This window comes from Hemitrygon akajei, chromosome 26 (genome assembly GCF_048418815.1).
Source record: "Hemitrygon akajei chromosome 26, sHemAka1.3, whole genome shotgun sequence".
NCBI classification, from domain to species: Eukaryota; Metazoa; Chordata; class Chondrichthyes; order Myliobatiformes; family Dasyatidae; genus Hemitrygon; species Hemitrygon akajei.
The window spans coordinates 43,774,038-43,801,024 of NC_133149.1; the positions used below are offsets into that span (position 1 = coordinate 43,774,038).

Here is a 26,987-nt window from a genome sequence, read left to right on the forward strand (position 1 = left end):
ATTGAACACTAAAATGGATCTTTCATCTGAAAGAGCAAGCACAAACCTGGCTGAAAATCTCACCTGAAAGAGAGACTCTGACAGCGTAGCATGGAAATGTCAGGCTTTATTGCACACTCAGATGTCTGCAAAAGCACTTGAATCCAAATGCCTGAATTCAAAGGTGAAAGTGTTAGGGCAATGCAGCAAGCACATCGTATTATCATTGATCCCCTTTGCTCTTTCCACCTTTACAAGTGTACAGTGAACATACAGAGGCTCAGCTTGTACTTGGAGCACAGAAGAATGAGGGGAGATCTCACTGAAACCTACCAAGTACTGAAAGGCCTGGATAAAGTAGATGTGGAGAGCATTTTTCCAACAGTGGGAGAGCCTTGGGCCAGAAGATACACCTCAGAATAAAGTGACGTTCCTTTAAACTGAGATGAGTAAGAATTTCTTCAACTAAAGGGTGGTGTGTCTGTGGAATCTGTTGCCACGGAGGCCTGTGGAGGCCAAGAGTTTTGATAAGTATGGGTAGTAAGGATTACATGGATAATGTTGATGAAATAAAAGTCAGCCATGATTGAATAGCAGAACAGACTTGATGGGCTGAATGGCCTGGCTGCTTCTATTCTTAGGGTCTTACAGAATGAAATCCTATTACTAACATATAGCTGATGGAATAAAGCTATATCTTAATAAATCTTACATACTGTTATCACTCCCATCATGCAAAGTATAATCTAGGCTTTTAGAGGCAACAGCTGTGGGCGCCTAGTTGAGGTAAGCCTAGCCAACACTCCCTCATGAGATTGTGAGCAATTGAAGATTTGAAGATAGGTAGTTCTTTTCTGTGGAGTTGTGTTATTTTCTTCACATCTTGCTTGATCCAACTTTCCACCCCAGTAACAAGCTCACAATGTAGCTGCAGGCTGTGAAGTGGGCCTGTCTTTTTCCCTGGGTAACAGGCAGCCAGTGCAGGACTGGTGGAGGCTTGCCTTCGGTTTGCTCATTTTGTGATCCATATCGCTGCCAATGTCAGTGCCTACAAGTGTACACATTTAATCTAAAATGTATTTTAATCATAAAAGAGCTGAACCATTGGGATTTTCCAGGAGCCTTGCTGTTACCCTGATGTTGACTGTGATATTTGTCTGATTTGTTTTCATGAATACAAAATTAGTTGCACTTATCCCTCTCTCACGCTCGCTTTCTCTCCCCCCACTTCTCTCTAACCCTCTTTCTCTTTCACTCATTTTTCCCAAGGTGCCACTGAGCTGCGACCTCCATTGAATTGCAGCTCAGATTTAGTTGATTTCTAACTGTTTAATTGGTTAATTTTTCATACTTTTTAGGTTTATAAGGATAGTTTTGGGAACAGAGGGGGGAACTAGGGGTTGGGTTAGTGTTTAGAAACAGGGATGTGGGAAATTAGAAGTTGAGAGCAATTGAAGACTAGTGACACAGATGTGGAATGTTCGTGGATGCTGGATGTCAGATGTCAAATCTCTGTGAACCATAAAGGAGGTTGAAGCCTGGTGTTTGCAGACCCAAGATCGCTGGAGGTTAGAACTGGAGGCCTTCTTGGGTTTAAAGGCGAGAGAAAGAGAGGGAGGGAGAGAGAGAGAGAGTATATATATATAACTGAGGGTGGTTGTGAATGAGTCTGTGTGCAATTGAGAGTGGGTGTGTGTGTGTGGAACAATGATTGTTTTTTGCTGTAGTTGTTTTGTTGCTTGTTGAGTTCTGTGTTGTTCTGCCAAGCATTGTGGGTATGCAATGTTGGTTCTGGAATGTGTGGTGATCGTTGGCACTGTAACACGTTACACTAACCACAATGCTACCACGCTGCCCCTGTTGTTAACAACTACAGTGCTGTTCGGGACAGAGTTCCAAGGTTTTGACCCAAAATGGTGCAGTATCTCCGAGTCAGAATGGTGTGTGGCTTGGGGGGTGGGATGGCAGCTTCCAGTTGGTGGTATTCCCTGTGCTTTTGCTGCCTTTGTCTTTCTAGCTGATAGAAGTTGTGGGTTTGGAAGGTGCTGTCCAAGGAATTACAGCAGTACTTCATTATTGCAACAGACCAATCAGCAGGCATGTAGAGCATATTCCATCACACTCCTGACTTGATCCTTGTAGGCTTTGGTGAATTATGAAATGAGTTGCACACTGCAGGATTCTCACCTGTTCTTAGAGCCATCTTCAAATAATGAATTTTGAAGTATATGGTGACAGAGGTACTTTATTATTAAAGTACATATATGTGTGTCACCGTATACTACCTTGAGATTTGTGTTCTTTCAATGAATCTCTTGGTACAACATGGTGACATATACTGTATGTACTTTGAACTTAGCTATGGCTACTCCAGTTTTGCTTAAACTGACAAATTTCAATGGTTCCATTTAATATCAGAGAATGTATACAGTATGCAGCCTGAAAGTCTTACTCTCCACAGACATCCACAAAACACGAGATCCCATAGAATGAATAATGGAAACATCAGAACCCTTCCCCCCCACGCACAAACAGCAGCAGAAACATTGACCCTCCCCGTGCCACTTGTGCCAGCAGAAACACCGACCCCCCCTCCCCACCATGCAAGCAACAGCAAAAGTCCCCAAAGAGACCTTGAGCTAGAGTCCATCAAAAGCTACCGTCCATAACCCAGAATTTCAGTATCCCAGACAGACTGGAGAGTGGAGACCAGCAGCTTACTGTTCCATTGTTACAATCTTCTACGTCGCCCCTCCAGGTCTACTGACTTAAGGACCGTCAGGCCCTCACTCACCATCAAAAGAGAGGGAGAGAGAGGGATCGCTTAAGTACAGGAGCCATCCTCCACCAACAGCACATACCACCTGTTGTCTTCTTGATGTTTCAGTCTCCCACAATGCTTCAGTCGCCGAACTCGGCGAGGAGCCAGATCATCTACAGGGCCACTCCCTGAAGACACACGCCTTCCAGGCCGTCCTGGGGAGATAGCGAAGTGTGCACAGCTGATCCAAAGTCCCACTTGTGAAGAACCATAGTTTGATCTGTAGATCATGGACTTCAACAAAACCACAACCATCTTGAAAAGAAAGACGTAAGAAAAGAATAAGCTATTTCATAGACAAACTGGAAGAAGTCAATCTGGTCTGCAAAAGCCCCTGGTGCCATCTTTTCTAGCATCTCCTCCAGATAAAGGGAGAGGAGGAGACTTCAAATAGAGAAGAAATAACAGCATGTATTAGCTGGACTGAAATGTCTGTTTCTGTCCTACGTTGAAAGGATGGATATAGACAGGATCTTTCCTCTTGTAGAAGAATCATAAACTTGATTACTTATAAGAGGTCATCCATTTAAGACAGTGATGAAATGATTTTATTTTCTCCCAGGTTGTTTTTGAGCATTCTTAAAGCAGAGGTAGACGTGTTCTTGATGAGCAAGAGGGTGAAAGGTTATAGGATGTAGACATGACAGCAGAATGGAAGTCACAATCAAATCAGTCATGATATTATTAAATAGTGCATCTGGCTTGAGGGTCTGGCTGACCTATCACTGTTTCTGACTCATATATATGTAATTTAATTGAAGCAGCAGATAAAAGGCCCTAATCCATATTCTTGTTTCATTTATAATCCAAATTCCCTTCAGTTCCCCGAGAGGTTAGAGTCCATGCTGGTGAAAGCTATTTTGCAGATAAGGAGCAAACATTTGAGTTGCAATACATTTGTGAGTGGAATTGGTGAGTAATATGTTCAGTATTACAGAGGGAGAGGTGGGGGTGGTGAGTATGCTCGTTGACTGGTTGACAAAGCAAACTTGGAAGCTTTTGCTTTAGTTTCTGACACAGCATAAACACTTCCCAGAGGTCTGCTTAAGGATTTAATGCCAATATTTTCCCTGAATGAATGATTAAGTCAAGTTTTTGTTACTGTTGTTCATGGACAGAGCTCAGGAACAGGCTCTTCAGTCCACATTGTCTGTACCGACCCCGATGCCAATCCATACTTATCCTGGCTGCCAACACGTCATCACTATCCCTCCTTTGCCTGACTGATTGTGTATCTGTCCAAATGAATTTGTATCTGCTTCCCTTGACAGCGAGTTACTGGCAACTGCCACTCTCTGTGAAACCTTGTTACTTAGTCCATCAGACCATTAGATATAGCAGCAGAATTAGGCCATTTGGCCCATCAAATCTGCTCTGCCCTTCAATCATGGCTGATTGATTTGTCAACCCTGTTCTTCTGTCTTTATCCTGTAATTCTTAACCCCTTTAGCAATCAAGAACCAGTCTATTTTTTAAATACACCCAATGGCTTGCCTGCATAGTCCTCTGCGGCAACAAATTTCACTGATGCACCACCCTTTGACTGCAGAAATTCCTCCTCATCTCAGTTCTAAAGGGATGTCTCTCTATTCTGAGGTTATGCGTTTTAACAGTGGCTGAATATGCTGTTAGAGTTTGCAGATTAAAAGCATTAAAAAAAATTCATGGGAGACTGTTTGTAACCACAGGGAATCACTAATTTCAAGGGAGGAGGTGAAAAAGACAAAGTTCAACTTTTTAGAATGTTTAATGTAATTTCCAGCACACAAGTGTAAAGGAGAACAAAATAATTGTTACTCTGGATCCAATGCAGTACAAAAAAACACGAAGTATAAAGTACACAATAATAATCATAAAACACAATAAATATAAATACGTAAGATAGCGTATATACATAGACTGATTGATTGTATGTCCAGAAAGTGATGCTAGGTACAGGAGTGTCTGTACGTAAAGTGACCATGACAAGAAATGATAAAGTAGTGGTGGTTGGGGGTGTAATGGGGTGGGTTAATGGGTGGAGGTGTTGATCAGCCTTGCTGCTTGGGGAAAGTAACTGATTTTTGAGTCCAGTGGTCCTGGCACGGATGCTACATAGCCTCCTCCCTGGTGGGAGAGGGACAAGCAGTCCACGAGCAGGGTGGGTGGGATCCTTCATGATGTCACTGGTCCTTTTCCAGCACCTTTCCGTTGATGGCGGATAAGCTGGTGCCAGTGATGCATTGGCCAGTTTTGATTACCCATGGTGGAGCAGTTTACATACCATGCAGTGGTGCAGCTTGTTAGAATGGCTCTCTATCGCACATCTGCAGAACGATGTGAGAATAGATATGCAATTAATTTGAACATTCTCCAAATATGTTCCCTGCTAATGTACAACACCATTAATTTCTTCAATAATGCAGTTGATGGGACCTGAGGAATAATGTTAACCAAACAGAATCAATCTGTGAAACAGGCCTGACAATGTCCTCATTTCAAGTTTGATCCTGCTATATCAGGTCATCAGTGAGTCTTGTCTCTGGCAATTTGTTCTTGGCTTTAAATTTGAATCTTTACACCCTTCTTTATCAAGAATTTGTGTAACAGGAAGCCCTCTGTAATGCAAACTGTTATGTATATCAGTGCTTGCTTATAGCTACATGACCAACAATTTGAGTTAAAAAGCATGCAGAAGACAACTTGAAGCTGAGAGCAGCATGTGTGTTGGATCACATGATGGCCCTTGCACTCCCATTTTTGGTTACCCAGCTTGTCCATCAGCATGACGCTTCTCCTTCCTTGGTGCTTTGGAAAGACAGAACTGGATGGGTTTGGTTGTCAGGCAGAATCAGAATCAGGTTTAATATCACTGACATATATCATGAAATTTGTTGTCTTTGTGGCACTAGTACAGTGCAATTCATAACCATATAACAATTACAGCACGGAAACAGACCATCTCGGCCCTTCTAGTCCGTGCAGAATGCTTACTCTCACCTAGTCCCACTGACCTGCACTCAGTTCATAACCCTCCATTCCTTTCCTGTCCATATATGTATCCATTTTTTTAAAATGAGAAAATCGAACCTGCCTCTACCACTTCTACCGGAAGCTTGTTCCACACAGATAGATAGATAGATAGATACTTTATTCATCCCCATGGGGAAATTCAACTTTTTTTCCAATGTCCCATACACTTGTTGTAGCAAAACTAATAACATACAATACTTAACTCAGTAAAAAAAAATATGATATGCATCTAAATCACCGTCTCAAAAAGCATTAATAATAGCTTTTAAAAAGTTCTTAAGTCCTGGTGGTAGAATTGTAAAGCCTAATGGCATTGGGGAGTATTGACCTCTTCATCCTGTCTGAGGAGCATTGCATCGATAGTAACCTGTCACTGAAACTGCTTCTCTGTCTCTGGATGGTGCTATGTAGAGGATGTTCAGAGTTATCCATAATTGACCGTAGCCTACTCAGCGCCCTTCGCTCCACTCTTTGAGTAAAGAAGTTCCACCTCGTGTTACCCCTAAATTTTTGCACCCTAACTCTCAACTCATGTCCTCTTGTTTGAATCTCCCCTACTCTCAATGGAAAAAGCCTATCCACGTCAACTCTATCTATCCCCTTCGTAATTTTAAATACCTCTATCAAGTCCCCCTTCAATCTTCTACGCTCCAAAGAATAAAGACCTAACTTGTTCAACTTTACTCTGTAACTTAGGTGCTGAAACCCAGCTAACATTCTAGTAAATCTTCACTGTACTCTCTCTATTTTGTTGATATCTTTCCTATAATTCAGTGACCAGAACTGTACACAATACTCCAAATTTGGCCTCACCAATGCCTTGTACAATTTTAACATTACATCCCAACTCCTATACTCAATGCTCTGATTTATAAAGGCCAGCATACCAAAAGCTTTCTTCACAACCCTATCCACTTGAGATTCCACCTTCAGGGAACTATGCACCATTATTCCTAGATCACTCTGTTCTACTGCATTCTTCAATGCCTTACCATTTACCATGTATGTCCTATTTTGATTAGTCCTACCAAAATGTAGCACCTCACACTTATCAGCATTAAACTCCATCTGCCATCTTTCAGCCCACTCTTCTAACTGACCTAAATCTCTCTGCAAGCTTTGAAAACCTACTTCATTATCCAGAACGCCACCTATCTTAGTATCATCTGCATACTTACTAATCCAATTTACCACCCCATCATTCAGATCATTAATATATATGACAAACAATATTGGACCCAGTACAGATCCCTGAGGCACACCACTAGTCACCGGCCTCCAACCTTGACAAACAGTTATCCACCACTACTCTCTGGCATCTCCCATCCAGCCACTGTTGAATCCATTTTACTACTTCAATATTAATACCTAACGATTGAACTTTCCTAACTAACCTTCCATGCGGAACCTTGTCAAAGGCCTTACTGAAGTCCATATAGACAACATCCACTGCTTTACCCTTGTCAACTTTCCTAGTAACCTCTTCAAAAAATTCAACAAGATTTGTCAAATGTGACCTTCCATGCACAAATCCATGCGTTCCTAATCAGACCCTGTCTATCCAGATAATTATATATACCATCTCTAAGAATACTTTCCATTAATTTACCCACCACTGACGTCAAACTTACAGGCCGATAATTGCTAGGTTTACTCTTAGAACCCTTTTTAAACAATGGAACCACATGAGCAATACGCCAATCCTCCAGCACCATCCCCATCTCTAATGACATTTGAAATATTTATGCCAGAGATCCTGTTATTTCTACACTAACTTCCCTCAAGGTCCTAGGGAATATCCTGTCAGGACCCGGAGATTTATCCACTTTTATATTCTTTAAAAGCACCAGTACTTCCTCCTCTTTAATCATCATAGTTTCCATAACTACCCTACTTGTTTCCCTTACCTTACACAATTCAATATCCTTCTCCTTAATGAATACTGAAGAAAAGAAATTGTTCAAAATTTCCCCCATCTCTTTTAGCTCCGCACATAGCTGTCCACTCTGATTCTCTAAGGGACCAATTTTATCCCTCATTATCCTTTTGCTATTAATATAACTGTAGAAACATAAAAATGAACTATAAATTTCAATAAGAAATATATGTATATATATTTTAAACAATGAATAAATAATGCAAATAGAGAGCAAAAATAGTGAATTCATGGGTTGGTTCATGGGCCGTTCAGAAATCTGTTGGTGGAAAGGAAGAAGCTGTTCCTAAAATGCTGAGTGTGTGTCTTCAGGCTCCTGTACCTCCTCTCTCATGGTAGTAGTGAGAAGAGGACCTTAATGATGGATGTCATCTTTTTGAGGCATCACCTTTTGAAGATGTCCTTGATGCTGGGGAGGCTAGTGCCCACGATGGAGTTTACAACCCTCTGCAGCTTTTTCCAGTCCTGTGCAGTGGTCCTCCATATCAGACGGTGATGCAGCCAGTTAGAATGCTCTCCATAGTATATCTATACAAATTTGCTAGTCTCTTTGGTGACACACCAAATCACTTATAACTTTTTATACCAAGTTAAGTGCTCTTTCATGTCATCAGTGGTAAACAGAGAATGAAGGTAATGCACAGTGGAACATAGCAGTAGTATTGTTACTACTGCCAGCAATCTCTTATCAGAAGTCAGTCAGAACCCCAATACGCAACAGGAGCATTCCTGCGCAGGTCCAACAAAGAGCTTTTAAAAACCCAGTTTCTGTAAAAGAGAGGTACAGCCTAGCAGAGCGGTCAATGTCGGAGTAGTCTTGAGTCAGAGTAGTGGGGCTTTAGCTCAAACAGGGCTTTGGCATGAACTGACGGAGGCTAGGTAAGTTCATTCCTTATTTCTTATTTAACTCTAGAGAGAATAGGGGGTATGTCTACAGAGCCAGGGTTCCATTCTGTGTGTCAGATGTGGGATTTCCAGGAGACTGCCAGCCTCCCCAGTGACCACATCTGCTCCAGGTGGGTCGAGATGCAGCTCCTTAGAGACCGTATTAGGGAACTGGAGCTGCATCTCGATGACCTTCGGCCTGTTAGGGAGAGTGAGGAGGTGACAGACAGGAACTACAGGAAGGTAGTCACCCCAAGGCTACAGGAGTCAGATAAATGGGTGACTGTCAGGAGAGGGAGGGGAGAACGTCAGATAGTAGAGAACACCCCTGTGGCCAACCCCCTCAAGAATAAGTACTCCATTTTGAGTACAGTGGGGGGGGGGGTTACCTACCTAAGGGAAGCAAAAGCAGCTGTGCCTCTTGCACCGAGTCTGGCCCTGTGGCTCAGAAGGGTTGGGAACTGTTGAGGATGGTCATAGTAATAGGGGACTCTATAGTCAGCGGGACAGATAAGCGATACTGTAGGCATGAAAAGGAAACGCTGATGGTAGTTTGCCTCCCAGGTGCCAAGGTCCAAGATGTTTCTAGACGCACCACAATATCCTGAAGTGGGAAGAACAGCCAGAAGTTGTGGTACATATTGGTACTAACGACGCAGGTAGAAAAAGGGAGGAGGTCCTGAAAACAGAATACAGGGAGTTAGGAAGGAAGTTGAGAAGCAGGATCTCAAGGGTAGTAATCTCAGGATTGCTGCCTGTGCCACGCGACAGTGAGGATAGGAATAGAATGAGGCGGCAGATAACTGTGTGGCTGAAGAATTGGAGCAGGGGGCAGGGATTCAGATTTCTGGATCATTGGGACCTCTTCTGGGGCAGGTGTGACCTGTACAAAAGGGACGGGTTGCACTTGAATCTGAGGGGGACTAATATCTTTGTGGACAGATTTACTAGAGCTGTTGGGAGTGGTTTAAACTAATATGGCAGGGGGATGGGAAGCAGTATGACAGAACTGAGGATGAGCCAGCAGGGTTACAAATAGATGATGGGTGTAAGGAAGGAGAAGCCAATTATTGGGTATAAATGCAGACAGAGCAGAGTTAAATTGTATCAGAGAGGCAAAATTCAAAAGGGCGAAGAATGCAGGACTGAAGGTGCTGTATTTAAATGTGAATAGCATTTGGAATAAGGTGGATGAACTCATGGCACAGTTAGGGATTGGTCAGTATAACATTGTGGGCATCACTGAGACATGGCTGAAAGAAGGACATAGTTGGGAGCTTAACATCAAAGAATATACTATGTATTGAAAGGACAGGCAGGAAGGCATATGTGGTGGTGTGGCTCTGTTGGTAAGAGATGGAATTATGTCTTTAGAAAGAGGTGACATAGGGTCAGAGAATCTCAAATCTTTATGGGTGGAGTTAAGAAACTGCAAGGGGTCTTCAATATGCAAGGAGATTGGGAAAATCAGATTGGTATCGGATCGCAAGAGAGGGTATTTGTTGAATGCCTACGAGATGGGTTTCTAGAGTAGCTCGTGCTTGAGCCATCTCAGGGAAAAGCCATCATAGACTGGATGTTGTGTAATAACCCAGACCTTATTAGGGAGCTTAACATCAAGGATCCCTTAGGAGGCAGTGATCATAATATGATTGAATTCATTCTACAATTTGAAAGGGAGAAGCATAAGTCACATGAATCAGTATCAAAATGGAATAAAGGGAATTACAGAGGCATGAGAGAGGAACTTGCCCAGGTGGATTGGAGGAGGATACTGGCAGGAATGACGGCAGACCAGAGATGGCTGAAGTTTCTGGGAATAGTTCACAAGATGCAGGATAGATATGTCCCACAGAGTCCCACACTAACTCACTTTTTAAATATATCTTATTTCTGTTTTTGCATGATTTTTAATCTATTCAATACACATACAGTAAACTGCAATTTATTTATTTTTCTTATATATTATGTAGTGTATTGAACTGCTGCTGCTAAATTTCATGACACATGCTGGTGATAATAAATCTGATTCTGATTCTGGGCACAGGATTGATATGACCCACAGAAGAAGTTGTTCTCAAATGCAGGGGTAGGCAATTGTGGCTGACAAGGGAATTTAAGGACTGGATAAAAGCCAAGGAAAGGGCATATAAGGAAGCAAAAGTGAGAGGGAAGTTGGATGATTGGGAAGCTTTTAAAATCCAACGAAAAGCAACTGAGAAAGCTATAAGAAGGGAAAAGATGAAATATGAGAGCAGACTACCCAATAATATATAGCAGGATACTAAAAGTTTTTTCAGTTATATAAAGAGTAAACTGGAAGGTGCAAGTTAATATTGGATCACTGGAAAATGATGCTGCTGAGGTACAAATGGGGGACAAAGAAATTGCAGATTACGTTAATGAGTACTTTGTATCTGTCTTCACTCTGGAAGATACTGGCAGTGTGCCAGAGGTCTGTGAGTGTCAGGGAGCAGGAGTGAGTGCCATTGTTATTACAAAGAAAAATGTGCTAGGCAAACTGAAAGGTTTTAAGGTGGATAAGTCACCTGGACCAGATGGACTACATCCCAGAGTTCTGAGAGAGGTTGCTGAAGAGATAATGGATATATTGGTCATGATCTTTAAAGAATCACTTGATTCTGGCATGGTCCTGGGGGACTGGAAGATTGCAAGCATGACTCCATTCTTTAAGAAGGGAGGAAGGCAAAAGAAAGGAAATTATGGGCCAGTTAGCCTGACTTCAGAGGCTTGGAAAGTGTTGGAGTCCATTATTCAAGATGAGGTTTCGAGGTACTTGGAGACTAATGATAAAATAAGTCAAAGTCAGCATGGTTTCTGTAAAGGAAAATCTTGCCTGACTAATCTGTTAGAGTTCTTCAAGGAAGAACCAAGCAAAGTAGACATAGCAGAGGCAGTGGATGTAATTTACTTGGATTTTTAGAAGGCATTTGATAAGGTGCCACACATGAGACTGCTTAACAAGATAAAATCCTATGGCATTACAGGAAATATACTGGCATGGATAGCGGAATGGCTGACGGCAGGAAGCAGCAAGTGGGAATAAAAGGGGCTTTTTTTGGTTGGCTGCCAGTGACTAGTGCTGTTCCTCAGGGGTCAGTATTAGGACCGCTACTTTTCACATTGTTCGTCAATGATTTAGATAATGGAATTGATGGCTTTGTGGCAAAGTTTGCAGATATTTGGAGTGGTAGGTAGTGCTGAGGAAGCAATGTGATTGCAGCAGGACTTAGACAAATTGAAAGAATGGGCAAAAAAGTGGCAGATGGAATACAGTGTTGGGAAATGTATGATAATGCATTTTGGTAAAAGGAACAATAGTGTGGACTATTATCTAAATGGGAGAAGGTTCAAACATCAGAGGTGCAGAGGGACTTAGGAGTCCTTGTGCAAGACTCCCAGAAGGTTAGTTTACAGGTTGAGTTGTGGTAAAGAAGGCAACTACAATGTTGGCATCTATTTCAAGGTGAAAAGAATATTAAAGCAGGGAGATAATACTGAGGCTTTATAAGACACCAGTCATGCTGCACTTGGGGTATTGTCAACAGTTTTGTGCCCCGTATCTCAGAAAGGATGTGTTATCATTAGAGAGAGTCCAGAGGAGGTTCTCGAGGATGATTTCGGGAATGAAGGGGTTAACATATGAGGAGTGTTTGACAGCTTTAGGCCTGTACTCACTGGAATTTAGAAGAATGCGGGGGGGATCTCATTGAAACCTACCAGTTGTTGAAAGGACTAGATGGGGTGGATGTAGAGAGGATGTTTCCTCTGGTGGGGATATCCAGAACTAGAGGGCACAGCCTCAAAATTGAGGGGCGACTTTTTGAAAAGAGATAAGTAGGAATTATTTTAGCCAGAGAGTAGTGAATCTGTGGAATGCTCTGCCACAGACTGCGGTGGAGGCCAAGTCTGTGGGTATATTTAAGGCAGAAATTGATAGTTTCCTGAATAGTCAGGGCATCAAATTTTATGTCGAGAAGGCAGGTGTATGGGGTTGAGTGGGATCCACGATCAGCCATAATGGAATGTCGGAACAGACTCAATGGGCTGAATGGCTTAATTTTGTTCCTATGTCTTATGTTCTTATGGTCTTATTCATTACACAAGCTGAAAAATGTAGAAATCTGGCAAGTGAAAAAAATGCAGGGATAAGGGTGGTGGTATTAAACCTGCCTGTTGATCGTGCCGGACACTTCATGGGACCCAGTTGTGTAGGATTCCGCGACATCCTGCTGGGAAAGCTATGAAACAGATCAAACCCAGCAAGGGGCCTGAGACGCATTGTGTCTAAAAACAAAGGTGTCGGTTGAAGGTGAGGAATAAGAGTTTTGGAGTGGACCTGAAGAAAACAGAAGTCATCCGGAGGAAAGTTGGAATCTGAAAGGCACTTCCTGAGAAGGTTTGGGAAGCAGTTAAAAACATCCGGACGAGCACTTGAATCACCAGGGCTTCCAGACCACGTGCTAGCAAGTGGGATTAATCTAGCTAGTGACATAAGAGACTCTGCAGATGCTGGAAATCTTGAGCAACACATGCAAAATGCTGGAGCGCTCCTGATGAAGGTTTTCAGCACAAATGGTCGACTGTTTATTTCCCTCCATAGCTGCTGCCTGACCTGCTGGCTTCCTCCAGCATTTTGTGTGTGTTGGTACCTGATTGTCAGCATTGATGTGGCAGGCTTGTTTCTATCTTGTTTGTCTGTATGTGATTGGATGGAGGAGGGGCAAGAGATGTTGATGTGCCTGGAATCTATACTTCATTGCTGTCGTCACATCTCACAAATTGCTACAGTTGACTTATATAATGAGTCAGTGCTGAAAGATACTGATGCAGTCATGGCAAGATTACCAGTGAATGCAACTTCAATTTATGTAATATTTGGTGAAGTAAAATGTCCCAAGGAGTTTCACAGGAGCATTACTGAATAGATGTTGACAGCTATAGGGAGATAGCTTACACATCCTAAGAAGTAGTTTTTGAAGGCATTAAGGTAAGAAAAGTCAAAAGATCAGGACAAATGGGAAGAAAATTAAAGATCAAACACCTTGCCAGGTGAAGACTTGGTTTAATTCAGAGGTTAAGGCTTTCTAATTGCTGATAGCATGATCTGCAGTTGGAAAGATCCCAGGGCTGTGAGAGGGTCACATTGTAACTGTCAATGGGGAGGTCAGTGATGTTGGTGGAATGGAAGAACAGAATTATAATAAGAATAATAATCAGTGATGCATTGGAACCCTGAAATAGGGTAGACCTTATGAGGTTAGGGAGCCGAAAGAGGTTGCAGTGATAGGGGTGAGATTTGAAAGTGATTAACTCAAGTTCAAGTTCAAGTTTATTGTCATCTGACTGTAAATATATACAATCAAATAAAACAACATTCCTCTGGACCACAGTGCACCCACAGATCATATATCACACACAGTACATAAAACAAAATATTACCACAAATACATTAATAAAATATAATTCAAATTGCATGTAGTGCACAGGATAGGTAAACAGTAAACAGCTCACTGTCCTAATGACAAGACCTTGGGGGTGGCAGGGTATTCATTAGTCTCACAGCCTGGGGAAGAAGCTGTTACTCAGTTTGGCAGTCCTCGACTTGATGCTCCTGTATCTCCTTCCTGACGATAGTGGGTCAAAGAGATTGTGAGATGGGTGATAGGGATCCTCAACAATGCTTTGAACGCTTTGCCTACAATGCTTCCGGTAAATGTCACAAATAGGGGGTAGGGAGACCCTGCTGATCCTCTCAGTGATTTCTACTGCTGTCGAGAGTGAGCCAGTGCATTCAGCAAGCAGAGGAGTGGAGTGAAAAAGAGAGTTCTTGTCAGAAATTATATGTACAGGAGGATTTTGAATGACTTCAAATTCTGGTCAGATGGAAAACATGGTGTATTCACAGTGCAAAAATGTACTGTAGGACACACAGTTTCATAAGAACAGGAAGGCCAAAAAGTCCTACAGAACTGAAGCAGACCTTCAGGCTCTTGTGCCCATATTGGCTTTAATAGTCCATTTATTTGTACATCCCAAAGTCCACTCTGACTTAATAGATTACTACTTTTTAATCCTGTTACTTTGCATTATAAACACATCACACTTGTAACAGAGTGTCAGAGATAAAGTGGCCTGTCTCATCATAGAGACATGATTCTATTCTCAGTTTACTAGTGGCTGGAGAGCAATTACTCTGGCTTCTGGCCAAGTTTCCGAAGCCAGCAAGACCTGTTGCATAATCTTTAATAACTTCCCTAACACATATTGTCCCAAAACCTTTTTATCATCGTGCTTTCTTAGACTTCAAAGTCAGAACTATACAGAACAGCACAGCACAGGCCTTTTGGCCCACAATGTTGTTCTGACCTTTTTAATCTTTTTCAAGTGTTTTCCTAATAACAGTTGCCATGGTAGTGTAATGGTTAGTGGGATGTTATTACAGCTCAGGACGTTTTGGAGTTCATTTCTGGCGCCAACTGTAAGGAGTGTGTACGCCGCTTCCCATGTGTGCGTGGGTTTCCTCCGGGTGCTCTAGTTTCCTCCCACAGTCCAAACACATACCAGTTAGTAGGTTAACTGGTCATTATATATTGTCCTGTGATTAGGCAAGGGTTAAATAGATGGGTTGCTGGGCAGTGTGGCTTATTGGGCCTGTTCTGCACTATTTCTAACTAACTAATTGATGAACTAACTAACTAATTAAATAAATAATAAATAGAAAAAATATATCATGTCGGGTATGTTAGTAATTGGGAAATGAGGAAGTTAGGGAATATCATGGTGAAAGCCCTGAGGAGTTGTTCCTGATAAAGAAAACAAAGCATTGGGATTATCTCCTCTGACTTTGTTCTTCAATGATGCTGGTTGCGACATTGATTTAGAGGAGGGGATGGTTATGTAAATAAATTAGGAGGTATATGTGAGGCTTTATCTGAAACAAATTCCCAGCCTTAACTGAGCTGAAAATAATGGCGTGTGTTACCTGTCAGTGAGGCACTAGTTATGTGTAACAGTGCCACGGCTGGTTCATAAAACCCGGTATATCGATTCCCGAGGAGTTAAAATAGCATTTGTAAGACAGAAATTGGCCCTCAAATACCCAGGGATGGGGAGCTCATTAATTGGATGAACTACACAGTATATTTTGGCCTGAAGTATCGTCCTCATTATTTTTATAAATCTATATTGGATAGAGCAGAAGCTGTAACACTTATTGATTGTTCCTCTTCTTGCCGTACTTGTATATCCCTCTGGGCTGTGACTTCCTTGTCTCTTCGAGTCAGTGCATCTTGCAATAAATAGCTACTCTCCATTTAGTTACATTAGAAGACCTTGTTCAGGTAACATGCGATTCCTCTCCGGTAAGCAGGAAATTCCTTGTTGATTGCCCTCGACAGATTGTCAAGGCCATCCTGTGTAAAAGTTCAGCTTGCAAACAAAATGGCCCCTGGTAGAGAATGAAAATTCAGCTGGATTTTTCCTCTCATTGTGGAAATTGCCAACCAATTCTGTCACTTTTCTGGAGGCTGGATGCCCGGAGATCAGTCCTGGGGTTGGAGAACTGTCTGTGTGTGTGAGTGTGGTTGTGGATGAGTTGGTGGGAGGAACGGGGCTTATTTTGCTGCTGTTGTTTTGTTGGTTGTTGTGTTCTGTGTTGTTCTGCCAAGCATTGTACACATGTTATGTTGGCGCTGGAATGTGTGGCAACACTTGCAGACTGCCCCCAACATATCCTTAGGTGTGTTGGTTGTTAATTGAAAAGTGGTGCATTTCACTGTATGTTTCGATGTATGTGTGATAAATAAATCTGAATCTGAATCGGATTTGGTTCTGGAAAACGAACTGGAAATCCTCGAAGTAAAGATGGGAAAATTCTGGGAATACTCTGCAAGTCAGGCAGCATCCGTGGGGAGAGAAGAGCAATTTTCTGTTTTTCTTTGTTATTAGGTCAGTTGGCCAAGATTTACATTGGCTTATTAATCACAAGTAATACAATAATACAATATTATTGTACCAAACTAATAAATAAACTATTTTGGCCAATGTGCAGCAAAGCAGTAACATAAACCATCAGTAAGAAGACTACCAAAATGCTGGGGGGACTTAGCAGGTCAGGCACTATCCATGGAAATGAATGAACAGTTGACATTTTAGGCTGAGACCCTTCTTCAGGAGTGAGAAGGAAGGGGGAAGGGTAAGATTCTTATGTCTTTCTCCCTTCCTTCTCAGTCCTGAAGAAAGGTCTCGACCTGAAATGTTGACTGTATATTCATCTCCATAGATGCTGCCTGATCTAAGTTCCTCCAGCATTTTGTGTGTGTTGCTTTGAATTTCCAGCACCTGCAGACTTACTCAAGTTTATAGTAAGACTCCTATATTTTGAAAATTGACCATTACTTTGAAGATTAACTTGCCTCCTGTTGTTTGAGGAATGCTTCAGAAACTGGAACCAAATTTTAGAAGGACAATTGCCTTCACCCACTTTCAGTAAACTTCATCTCCATGGGCTTAATTAGGCCTGATCTCAGAAAATGATGGCTGTAGTAGCAGAAGGTGGCAAGGTCAAATTTTGGATTTATTTATCATATGAACATTGAACACACAGTGAAAAGTGTCATTTGCATTAACCATCAACACACCAACGCATGTGCTGAGGTAGTCCCAAGTGTCACCACACATTTCTCTGTCAACACAGTATGTCAGCAGAACAACACAAGCAACAACAACAAAACAAAACAAGACAACAATGGCAAATCAAGCCCCTTTCCCATCCTCTCACCCATTCACCCTCTCACACATACAGATAGGCCTCCAACCCCAGGACAGGCATCTCTGGGGCTTCAACCTCCAGTGCCTGGCCCAGACTCACTGACAACCTTCGGGCCTCTACCTCTGGATTTGCGGACTTTGGCTATCGACTTCTGGTCCTTTCTACCTCCAGACTTGCTGAGCTCTAGATTTCAACCTTCAGCATCATCCTCCAGATTCCGCCGACAAAAAGGAATCAACCCTAGGACTTGCTGATTATGGATTTGACCTTCGGGCCTCAACCCCAAGACTTGCTTATCACAATTTTGAATTTCAGGCCTCGACCAACCTGCATCATTGGTGTGAAAAAGTAAAGTTCTGAAGGATAGGCCAGTACTGGACCTCAAGAGAGAGAATCTGTAGAATGTCTAAGGGATGGCTTTTTAGAACAGCTTGTTGTTGAGCCCATTAGGGGATTGGCTGTGCTGGATTGGGTGTTGTGCAATGATCCGGAGGTGATAAGAGAGCTTAAGGTTAAGGAACCCTTAGGGAACAGTGATCACAGTATGATCGAGTTCACTTTGAAATCTGAGAAGGAGAAACTGAATTCCAATGTGTTGGTATTTTAGTGGAATAAAGGAAATTACAATGGCACAAGAGGGGAACTGGCCAAAGTTGACTGGAAAGGAACATTAGCAGGAAGGACAGCAGAGCAGCAATGGCTAGAGCTTTTGCAAAAAATGAGGGAAGTACAAGACAGATATATTCCAAATAAGAAGACATTTTTGAATGGAAGAAGGACACTATCATGGCTGAGAAGTGAAGTCAGAGCCAAGTAAAAGCAAAAGAGAAGGCATACAAGGAAGCCAAAGCTAGTGGGAAGATAGAGGATTGAGAAGCTTTTAAAGACTTGCAGAAGGAAACCAAGAAGGAAAAGATGAATTGTAAAAGGAAGCTGGCGACTAATATCAAAGAAGATACTAAAAGTATATAAAGGGTAAAAGAGAGTTGAGGGTAGATATAGGACCAATAGAAAATGACGCTGGAGATATTCCTGCAGACCTGGGAGATTGACAGCCAGGAATGGAATATTAGAAACAGGAGCAAGAGGAAGACATTGCCCTGTAATGGTGCTCCATCGGTCAATAAAATCAGGGCTGATCCAATTTTGGGATTAACACCACTTCACTGCTCTCCCCTTACCCCTTGAATTATATTTTATTTTTATTTGGAGATACAGCATGGTAACAGACCCTTTTAGCCTAAAGAGTCAGTGCCACCCAGTTACACTCTTGTGACCAATTAGCCTACTCACATGTACGTCTTCAGAACATGGGAGGAAACCAGAGCACCCGGATGAAACCCACATGGTCATGGGAGAAAGCGACGGGAATGTCTTGAATGTACTTCACCTCCAGGTCTCTCTGGGACAGAAAATTCCGTGGATTCACAACCCTCTGAGATACAAAATTTCTTCTGACTCTGAAATAGGTGACTCCACATTGTCAAGCTGTCAGCCTTATCACCAAATCTCACAAAAGTATCTCCTATCACACTACAGATGTGGCAGAAACGTTCTTAAAAGTGTATTGATATGTATCCCACGGCTTCAATTCATCCATGAGCACATTTACAGCAAATGAACTACTTTTGTAATTATGGTGAAACATAGAAATGGTTGGAACACGATTTAGTTGCAGAAACTGAAGTGTGCTACTGACCAGACCATATACATTTTTTTGTAATGTTGATTGATTGACAACTATTGGCCAAGACACCATTTATAACTTAAACAAAAGAAAAATATGCTGGATATAAAAGCAAATGAATCACGTTCCTATGGAATGGAGATGAGGAGGAATTTCTTTAGCCGGAAGGTGGCGAATCTATGGAATTTGTTGCCACAGGTGGCTGTGGAGGCCAGGTCATTGGATATATTTAAAGCGAAGGTTGTAGATGCTTGATTAGTCAGGGTGTCAAAGGTTACAGGGTGAAGGCTGGAGTATTGGGTTAAATCAGCCGTGATTGAATGGCGGAGCAGACTTGGTGAGCCAAATGGCCTAGTTCTGATCCCGTCTTATGGTCTAAAAGACAAAAATATTTCATGACCCGAATCATTTATTCCTTTACTCTTTCCAAACACATCAAGTGCTTAGTTCTTCCTGACTGCACAAAGCAAGCCATTCAGCCCATTGGATCTAGGCTATCCCTTTACTATCCCTTCAATCCCATTTCCTATCCCTTCAATCCCATTTCCCTTGTAACCCTTCAAACTCTTTCCTCTCATTAGCCCATTAACTTCCTTTTTTTGTCTATGTTAGAGGTGAATTCCAATAGCCAGTATTAATGGGAGAAGCGCTGTCGACGTTTCAGGCCGAGACCCTTTGTCAGGACTGAAGGACAAAGGGTCTCGGCCCGAAACGTCGACAGCGCTTCTCCCTATAGATGCTGCCTGGCCTGCTGTGTTCCACCAGCATTTTGTGTGTGTTGTTCGAATTTCCAGCATCTGCAGATTTCCTCGTGTTAGCCAGTATTAATATTGGCTTGTTGTTGTTAAATTTCCCAAAAAACAGTGAAAAACTTAGTTTTGCAAATCATCCATACAGATCATTTCAAAACGTAATTACCTGGAAGCAGTACGAGGGAAAAGCAATATCAGAATGCAGAAAATATTATTGGAGTTACAGAGAAAATGCAGTGAAGGTAGAAAATCAGGTGCAATGGCCATGATGAGATAGTTTTGGAGGTTAATCAACTTCCTTTACAATGTGGAAGGAAACTTGAGCAGCTTGGGTAAAACTCGTGGTCATATAAGAAGTTGCAAACTCCACACAGCAAGCATCTAAATTCAGTACTGAACCCCCCGTGCCAGAGCTGTGAGTCATGCATGTAGTTTTTTTTGTGTCAGAGATAACTCCTCTACTCTTCTTCAGATTAACGACATGGGGATCTTTTAGATCCATTGAAGACATCAGGCAAGATTATGTGCAAGATGGCGCTTCCTCTCTGCCACATTGATGCACTCTGGGATTTTAACCCCATAAATCCATCACCTGAAAGAAGAGAGACTTATCCCCTAAGTCACAGCTGAATTTAACCAACAGTGAAATGAGATGAATTAGCAGCTGAAGTGTTCTCAATGTTTCAATAAAATACAGTACATTATTATATTCAGAACTTCTGTTACTACATGCATTGCTACATGCATAGATGCATAGCAATGTATTTAGCAGGGAAAGTCTTGAGTTTACTGGCTGGGCAGAAGCCAGCTGTTGTCTGATGATTAAATCCCAGAATGCACTGCAAGCAGGAGCCATGTTGATCATCCCTCCCATTACCACGCAGGGAAAATTTCAGTGGCATTGATGCTGGATTTCTTATTTGTAAAATGCTTACCAAAAAATATTTTCAACAAGCCACAAAAAGCCAGTACAGATTTTCATTGAGGTGAATGAAAAGGTATGGATCTGATTTCAACTCTTCCACCTCCCTTCAAAAATCACAGTGATCATTAAATACCAGGATGCACGGTAAGCAGAATGATGCAGAGAATAATTTTTTGTTTGACTGGTTCAGTCTGCAGGGTAAATGGGAAAAAATGACAACATAATCAACTGCAGGGAGTGTGTGACATACAAGTGAGCACCTTGTTTGTTTAGAGTGATTTCCCTATATAGAAGAGAGTTGCTCTTAATTGGGGTCTAGGCAGCTAGAAGAGTGCCTGTCAGCATCACTGCTGCTGGAGGTGATGCTCTGAACGGAAATGCTCCTGTATCCCGCTGCCTCAGTGAAACAGTGCAATCTCATCATCCGTAATGAATTTGAATAAATCAGGAAGGAATCAGTCCTGCTTGTAAAAGGGTGAAACTGACAGATGTGCCAGTGAATCCATGATGCTCTTCAGCAATGGCACAGAATGCCAAACACACTTAGCAGCATCATAATAGCAATTTATAGCCTCTGCTGGAATTCAGTCTGGGGTAGCACAGATGCCTTCAAAGTGCCAGTTTAAGGCGCAATACCTGAGTATCCTGAATGCAAAATTTCTAAAAGATGAATTGGACTGTAAGAACCTTTTAAAATACAATCTGTGCCTATTGCACAGCTCGGTGAAGAAATAAAAATATTATTTGCAATGCTGGGTGAGTATTTTCAACTGGAAGCCTCAGAGATTTGGTCATAAATCAAGACTTTGTTTTCCCCCTCTCTGGTTTTCAATTCAAAGAATTTTAAAAGTACATTCATGTAGCACTTTCATGTCTCTGAGGATGCAGCAAATGTCTTTACAACCAGTGATTACTCCTGAAGTGTGGTCACTGCTGTAATGTAGGAAACATAGCAAAATGTAGCTCACTCAGAAATGATCCAGGTTATTGTTAAGTCTCAGTCATAGTGCATGTATCTTTCATCACTATTGCTTTTATAAAAATTTATGGTCCCCATGTTACCCATTGTAAGCTCATTTCCATTTTAGAATGTAGAACAGTGCAAAACAGTACAGGCCCTTCGGTCCACAATGTTGTGCCAACTGAATAACCTACTCTAATCTAGTGCACATAATCTTTCAATCTTCTTTCTTTATGTGTCTAAGAGTCTCTAATGTATCTATCTGTACCACCAGCCCTTGCAGTGAGTTCCATGCACCCACCACTCTCTGTGTAAAAATCCTGCCTCTGGTATTTCCCCTATGCTTTCCTCCAAACACCTTAAAACTCTGCTCCCCTATATTAACCATTACCGCTCTTGGAAAAAGTCAGTAGATGTCCACTCTATCTCTGCCTCTTATAATCTTATACTCTTCTATCAAGTCACCTCTCATATCCTCCTTCATTCCAAAGAGAAAAGCTTTAGCTCACTCAAACTATCCTCATAAAACATGCTCTCTAATCCAGGCAGCATCCTGGTAAATCTCCTCTGCACCCTCTCCAAAGCTTCCATCCATAACATTTTCCATCAATAACATTGTTTAATGTGACTGGTGGAAATGTGTTTTAAATCTGCCTTGATTGGTTATCTGAATTAAGATTCAAAAATTTTCGAGGATTTTTGTCATCATCTACATAGTGCCTTTTTGCTTCACATCAGAGTCAGAAGTTTGTGCAAAGGATTGGTGTACCAGTGCAGAGTGAACTGGCTTTATCATTTCTACCACCATTTGATGGCTGTGGCTTACAACATGTGGGAAGAGATTACACAAATCTAAAGCATGTGTCCTCGAGTTTAGATGGTGGAAGGTTGAGTTGATGCTCTGTTCACTTTATACTTATGTCTGTGAGGCTAAGCACAGCTTTAATATCATACTTAAGTTTGGCAATGATAGCCCTGTCATTGGCTGAATTAAGGGTGGTGATGAATCAGCATATAGGAGAGAGATTGAAAATCTGGTTGAGTGGTGACATAACAATAACCTCTCGTTCAATGTCAGCAAGACCAGACAACTGATTATTGACTTCAGGAGGAGGAAACAAGAGGTCCATGAGCCAGTCCTCATTGAGGGATCAGAGGTGGAGAGAGTCATCAACTTTAAATTCCTCAGTGTTAACATTTCAGAGGATTTGTCCTGGGTTTAGTACATAAATGCCATTACGAAGAAAGCACGGCAGTGCCTATACTTCCTTAGAAGTTTGTGAGGATTTAGTATGACATCCAAAACTTTGACAAACATCTATAAATGTGTGGTGAAAAGTATATTGACTGAGTGCATCATGGCTAGGTATGAAAACATCAATGCCTTTGATCAAAGAAGTCTACAAAAAGTAGTGGATACAGTCCAGTCCATTATGGAAAAAGCCATCCCCACTTTTGAGCACATCTACCTGGAGCACTGCTACAGGAAAGCAGCATCGGTCATCAAGGACCCCGCCATCCAGACCATGCTCTCTTCTTGCTGCTACCATCAAGATGTAGGTTCACAAACCTCAGGACTCACGCCACCAAGTTCAGTTATTACCCCTCAACTATCCAGAAGGGATAACTTTAGTCAATTTCACTCACCCCGTCACTGAAATGTTCCCATATCCATTGGACTCACTTTCAAGCTTTATTATTGTTATTATTATTATTGTTATTATTATGTTTATGTTTGTGTTTGCACAGTTTGTTGTCTTTTGCACATTGCTTGTAACTAACTTCTGCTTTGTCAAATGTTGAAGTTGTATGAGATGTTGGTGAGGCTGAATTTGGAGTATTGTGTGCAATTCTGCTCACCAATCTACAGGAAATATATTAATAATCTTGAAAGAATGTATAGAATATTTACAAAGATGCTTCCAGGATTTGATGGTAGAAGATTTTATTCCCTGACATGCAGGAGAATGAAGGGAAATCTTATAGAGCAGGGTTCCCAACCTGGGGTCCATGGACCTCTTGCTTAATGGTATTGACCCACGGTATAAAAAAGATTGGGAACTGTTATAGAGGTATACAAAATTATGAGGGGCATAGATAGAGTAAATACATTGAGGCTTTTCCCCCTGAGATTGGGTGAGACTCGAACCAGAGGTCATAGGTTTAGGGTGTAAGGTGAAGTAGTTAGGTGGAATCTGAGGGGGATCTTCTTCACTCAGAGGGTGGAGGGAATATGAAACAAGCTGCCAATGAAAGTGGAGGATGTAGGTTCACTTGCAACATTTAAGAGGAGTTTGGGAAAGTACACGGATGAGAGAGGTACGGAAGGCTAAGGTCTAGGTGTGGGTAGATGGGACTAGGCAGAAACAGGTCAGTATGGACTAGATGCACTGAAGGGCCTGTTTTGATGTTGTAGTGCTCTGTGACTCTGTGACATTGGTGGTTCAATATTCCACACTAAATTGTTCCATTTCTCTTCATATTTGCCCTCTGATACCATTCTGAGCATCATATAGAATTAATCATTGATATTGGTAAAGATCTCATGTTAAAGTGTCAGCCAGCTGAGTGTAAGCAATGTAAATTGAGTGATCTCTGATACATTGGCCAAAGTTTTAAAACATGTAATGAATAAAAGTGACATAAAAAGATGCAAGTGAGCTATATTAACTAAGCTTTGCTAATTTAATTGCTTTGAAATCCTGCTTTAATGGCAAAGACTTGGCAAATCTTGTTGTCCTGCCGAAGGGGTTTGGCCCGAAATGTTGACTGTACTTTTTCCATAGATGCTACCCAGCTGGCTGAATTCCTCCAGCATTTTATGTGTGTCCTATTAAAGACTGATGTATTTTTAGAGATACAAGAAACTGCAGATGCTGGAATCTGGAATCTGCTGGAAGAATTCAGTGGTTGAACTGCATCCTTGAGAAGAAAGGATTTGTTAACATTTCAGATTAAAATCCAGGACAGTCCTGATACAGGCTTTTGACCCAAAACATTGACAGGTCTTTGCCTTCCACAGTTCTTCCAGCAGATTGTTTGCTAGTCAAGAGAGGGACAAGATGGAGTGGAATGGTATGCATAGGACTATAGATTGGATCTATCAGGTATATGGTCAGATAAAAGGAGTGTATCTTTCGTCTTCAGAAAGCCATTGGAGTGTAAAATCAATTTGCACCTGACCCTGTCAACTTCACTGCAGGGCTTGCTGATGATTCTGAAGCCCAAGTAAGTCACCATAATGCTCGTTGTAAAGCTGTACTCCAGCCAGAGAGCCATTCAGCACAGAAACAGGCCCATTGGCCTACTGAGAACATGTCTACTATCAAACAACCATTTACACTCGCACTGCACAAGTCATATTCTATTCCCATATTTCCATCAATTCCTCCAAATCCTAACTCACCACAAAATCCTTTGCGCAGTTTACAGACACCATGTGTCCTACTAACCTGCATGCCTCAGGGTTCTGGGAGCATCTGGAGACAGCTCATTCAGTCACAGGCAGAAAGAATTTTAAAAGATTAGCTTTATTTGTCACGTACATTAAAACGTACATTGAAATGTATTGTTTGTGTCAAGGATCAACACGGTCCGAGGATGTGCTGAGAGCGGCCCACAAGTGTTGCCATGTTTCCAGCACTGAACATAGCATGCCCACACTTACTAACCCTCATACATACATCTTTGGAATGTGGGTAGAAACCAAAGCAGTCACGGGGAGAACATACAAACTCCATACAGACAGCAGCAGAATTGAACCTGAGTCGCTGGTAGCGTAAAGCATTATGCTAATCACTACACTACCATGTCGCACACAAAAGTGCAAGCTCCACACAGAGGGCACAGAGGTCAGAATCCAGCGTGGGCTGCAGGAGCTATGTGGCAGCAGTTCCACTAGACTGATCACTGTGCTGCCCCAATTTCTACTGAGTTCTACTTTCTAGCTTGTGGGTCACTTTATAGCCTGACCTTCTGAGGAACGGGGGAATAGTGACAAAAAGAGCTGGATATTATACAGTTGCTGGCTTCTTGATGAGGTAGCTGCTATATCTATTAATGTGGCCACTGAGTGTATGCTCATGGTCTTCTGCTGCTGTAGCCCAACCACTTCAAGCTGTGACATGCTGTATGTTCAGATACTTTTCTGCACACCACTGTTGTAACGTGTGGTTATTTGAGTTACCGTCACCTTCCTGTCAGCTTGAACCAGTCTGGTCATTCTCCTCTGACCTCTCTCATTAACAAGGTGTTTTTACCCTCAGAACTGCTGCTCATTTGGTTTTTTCGCACCATTCTCTGTAAACTCTAGAGATTGTTGTGCTTGAAAATCCCAGGAGATCAGCAGCCTCGGAGATGCTCAAACCACCCCATCTGGCACCAACAATCATTCCACAGTCAAAGTCCCTTAGATCACATTTCTTCCCCATTCTGATGCTTGGGTTGAACAACAACTGAACCTCTTGACCGTATCTGCATGCTTTTATGCATTGACTTGCTGCCACATGATTGGCTGATTAGATATTTGCATTAACAGGCAGGTGTACCTAATAAAATGGCCACTGAGTGTATACCAATAACCTTTATTTCTTTGTCAGGCTGTGAGTCTAGAAAAAAATGATTTGTTTTTTTCTTGTGCAGAGATAATATCTTCATGTTACAGTGTGGAAAAGGGCTGTAAACAAATGCTTGAAGATTTCACCTTGTGGATATTTCTAACATAATGGGAAATACATTCCATTTAGGACATGTTTTAAGTTCTTCTAAAAAAAATCTTGCCAGAGGAAACCTTTCCTTGTCTGGTTATGATCTGCACAGCAACCAAAGGAAATCAGCCGACTTGCTTGTTCCCTCTCTGTCTCATTCATTTTTAAAAATAAATTATTTTCTCCCACTCACTACCCCCATCGCACACCTATCCCTCAGCTTCATGTAATTGTATTACACACCACAATATTCTTCATCCGGCAAGAGATCACACAGCAATTACTCACAAACCTATTGTGGATCATTGCCATAAATAAATAATTTGCCTTTCCTTTGAATTTATTTAAAGATGTTCACTAAATCTTTCTCTGTGCTCAGGTTTTTCTCTTTCATGCCGTCTGCGTTTTCCTTCCCCTTGGGTTGAATGCTAAATTATTGGAATTCATCTTCATTCACTTAGATCAAGTTGCACCACCATTTTAGAGACTGTTTTCTATACAGGCTATCTTCACTTAATTTTCCTCAGCC

At 41.8% G+C, this 26,987-nt stretch overlaps 1 protein-coding gene across 2 annotated transcripts in view; it reads left to right on the forward strand.

Annotated features, from left to right (window-relative positions):
• The window catches only part of dscaml1 (Down syndrome cell adhesion molecule like 1), a 673,508-nt gene that overhangs the window by 330,746 nt on the left and 315,775 nt on the right, over positions 1 to 26,987 (forward strand). Inside the window, exon 1 of one of the 2 annotated variants that reach the window (XM_073030069.1) lies at positions 20,833 to 20,935. The exons of the other annotated variant lie outside the window; for it this stretch is intronic. Within the exon in view, the coding sequence (XP_072886170.1) occupies positions 20,929 to 20,935 (7 nt within the window). The 5' untranslated portion in view covers positions 20,833 to 20,928. Of the gene's footprint in view, positions 1 to 20,832; positions 20,936 to 26,987 lie in introns of those variants that run through there. 2 annotated transcript variants of the gene reach the window in all.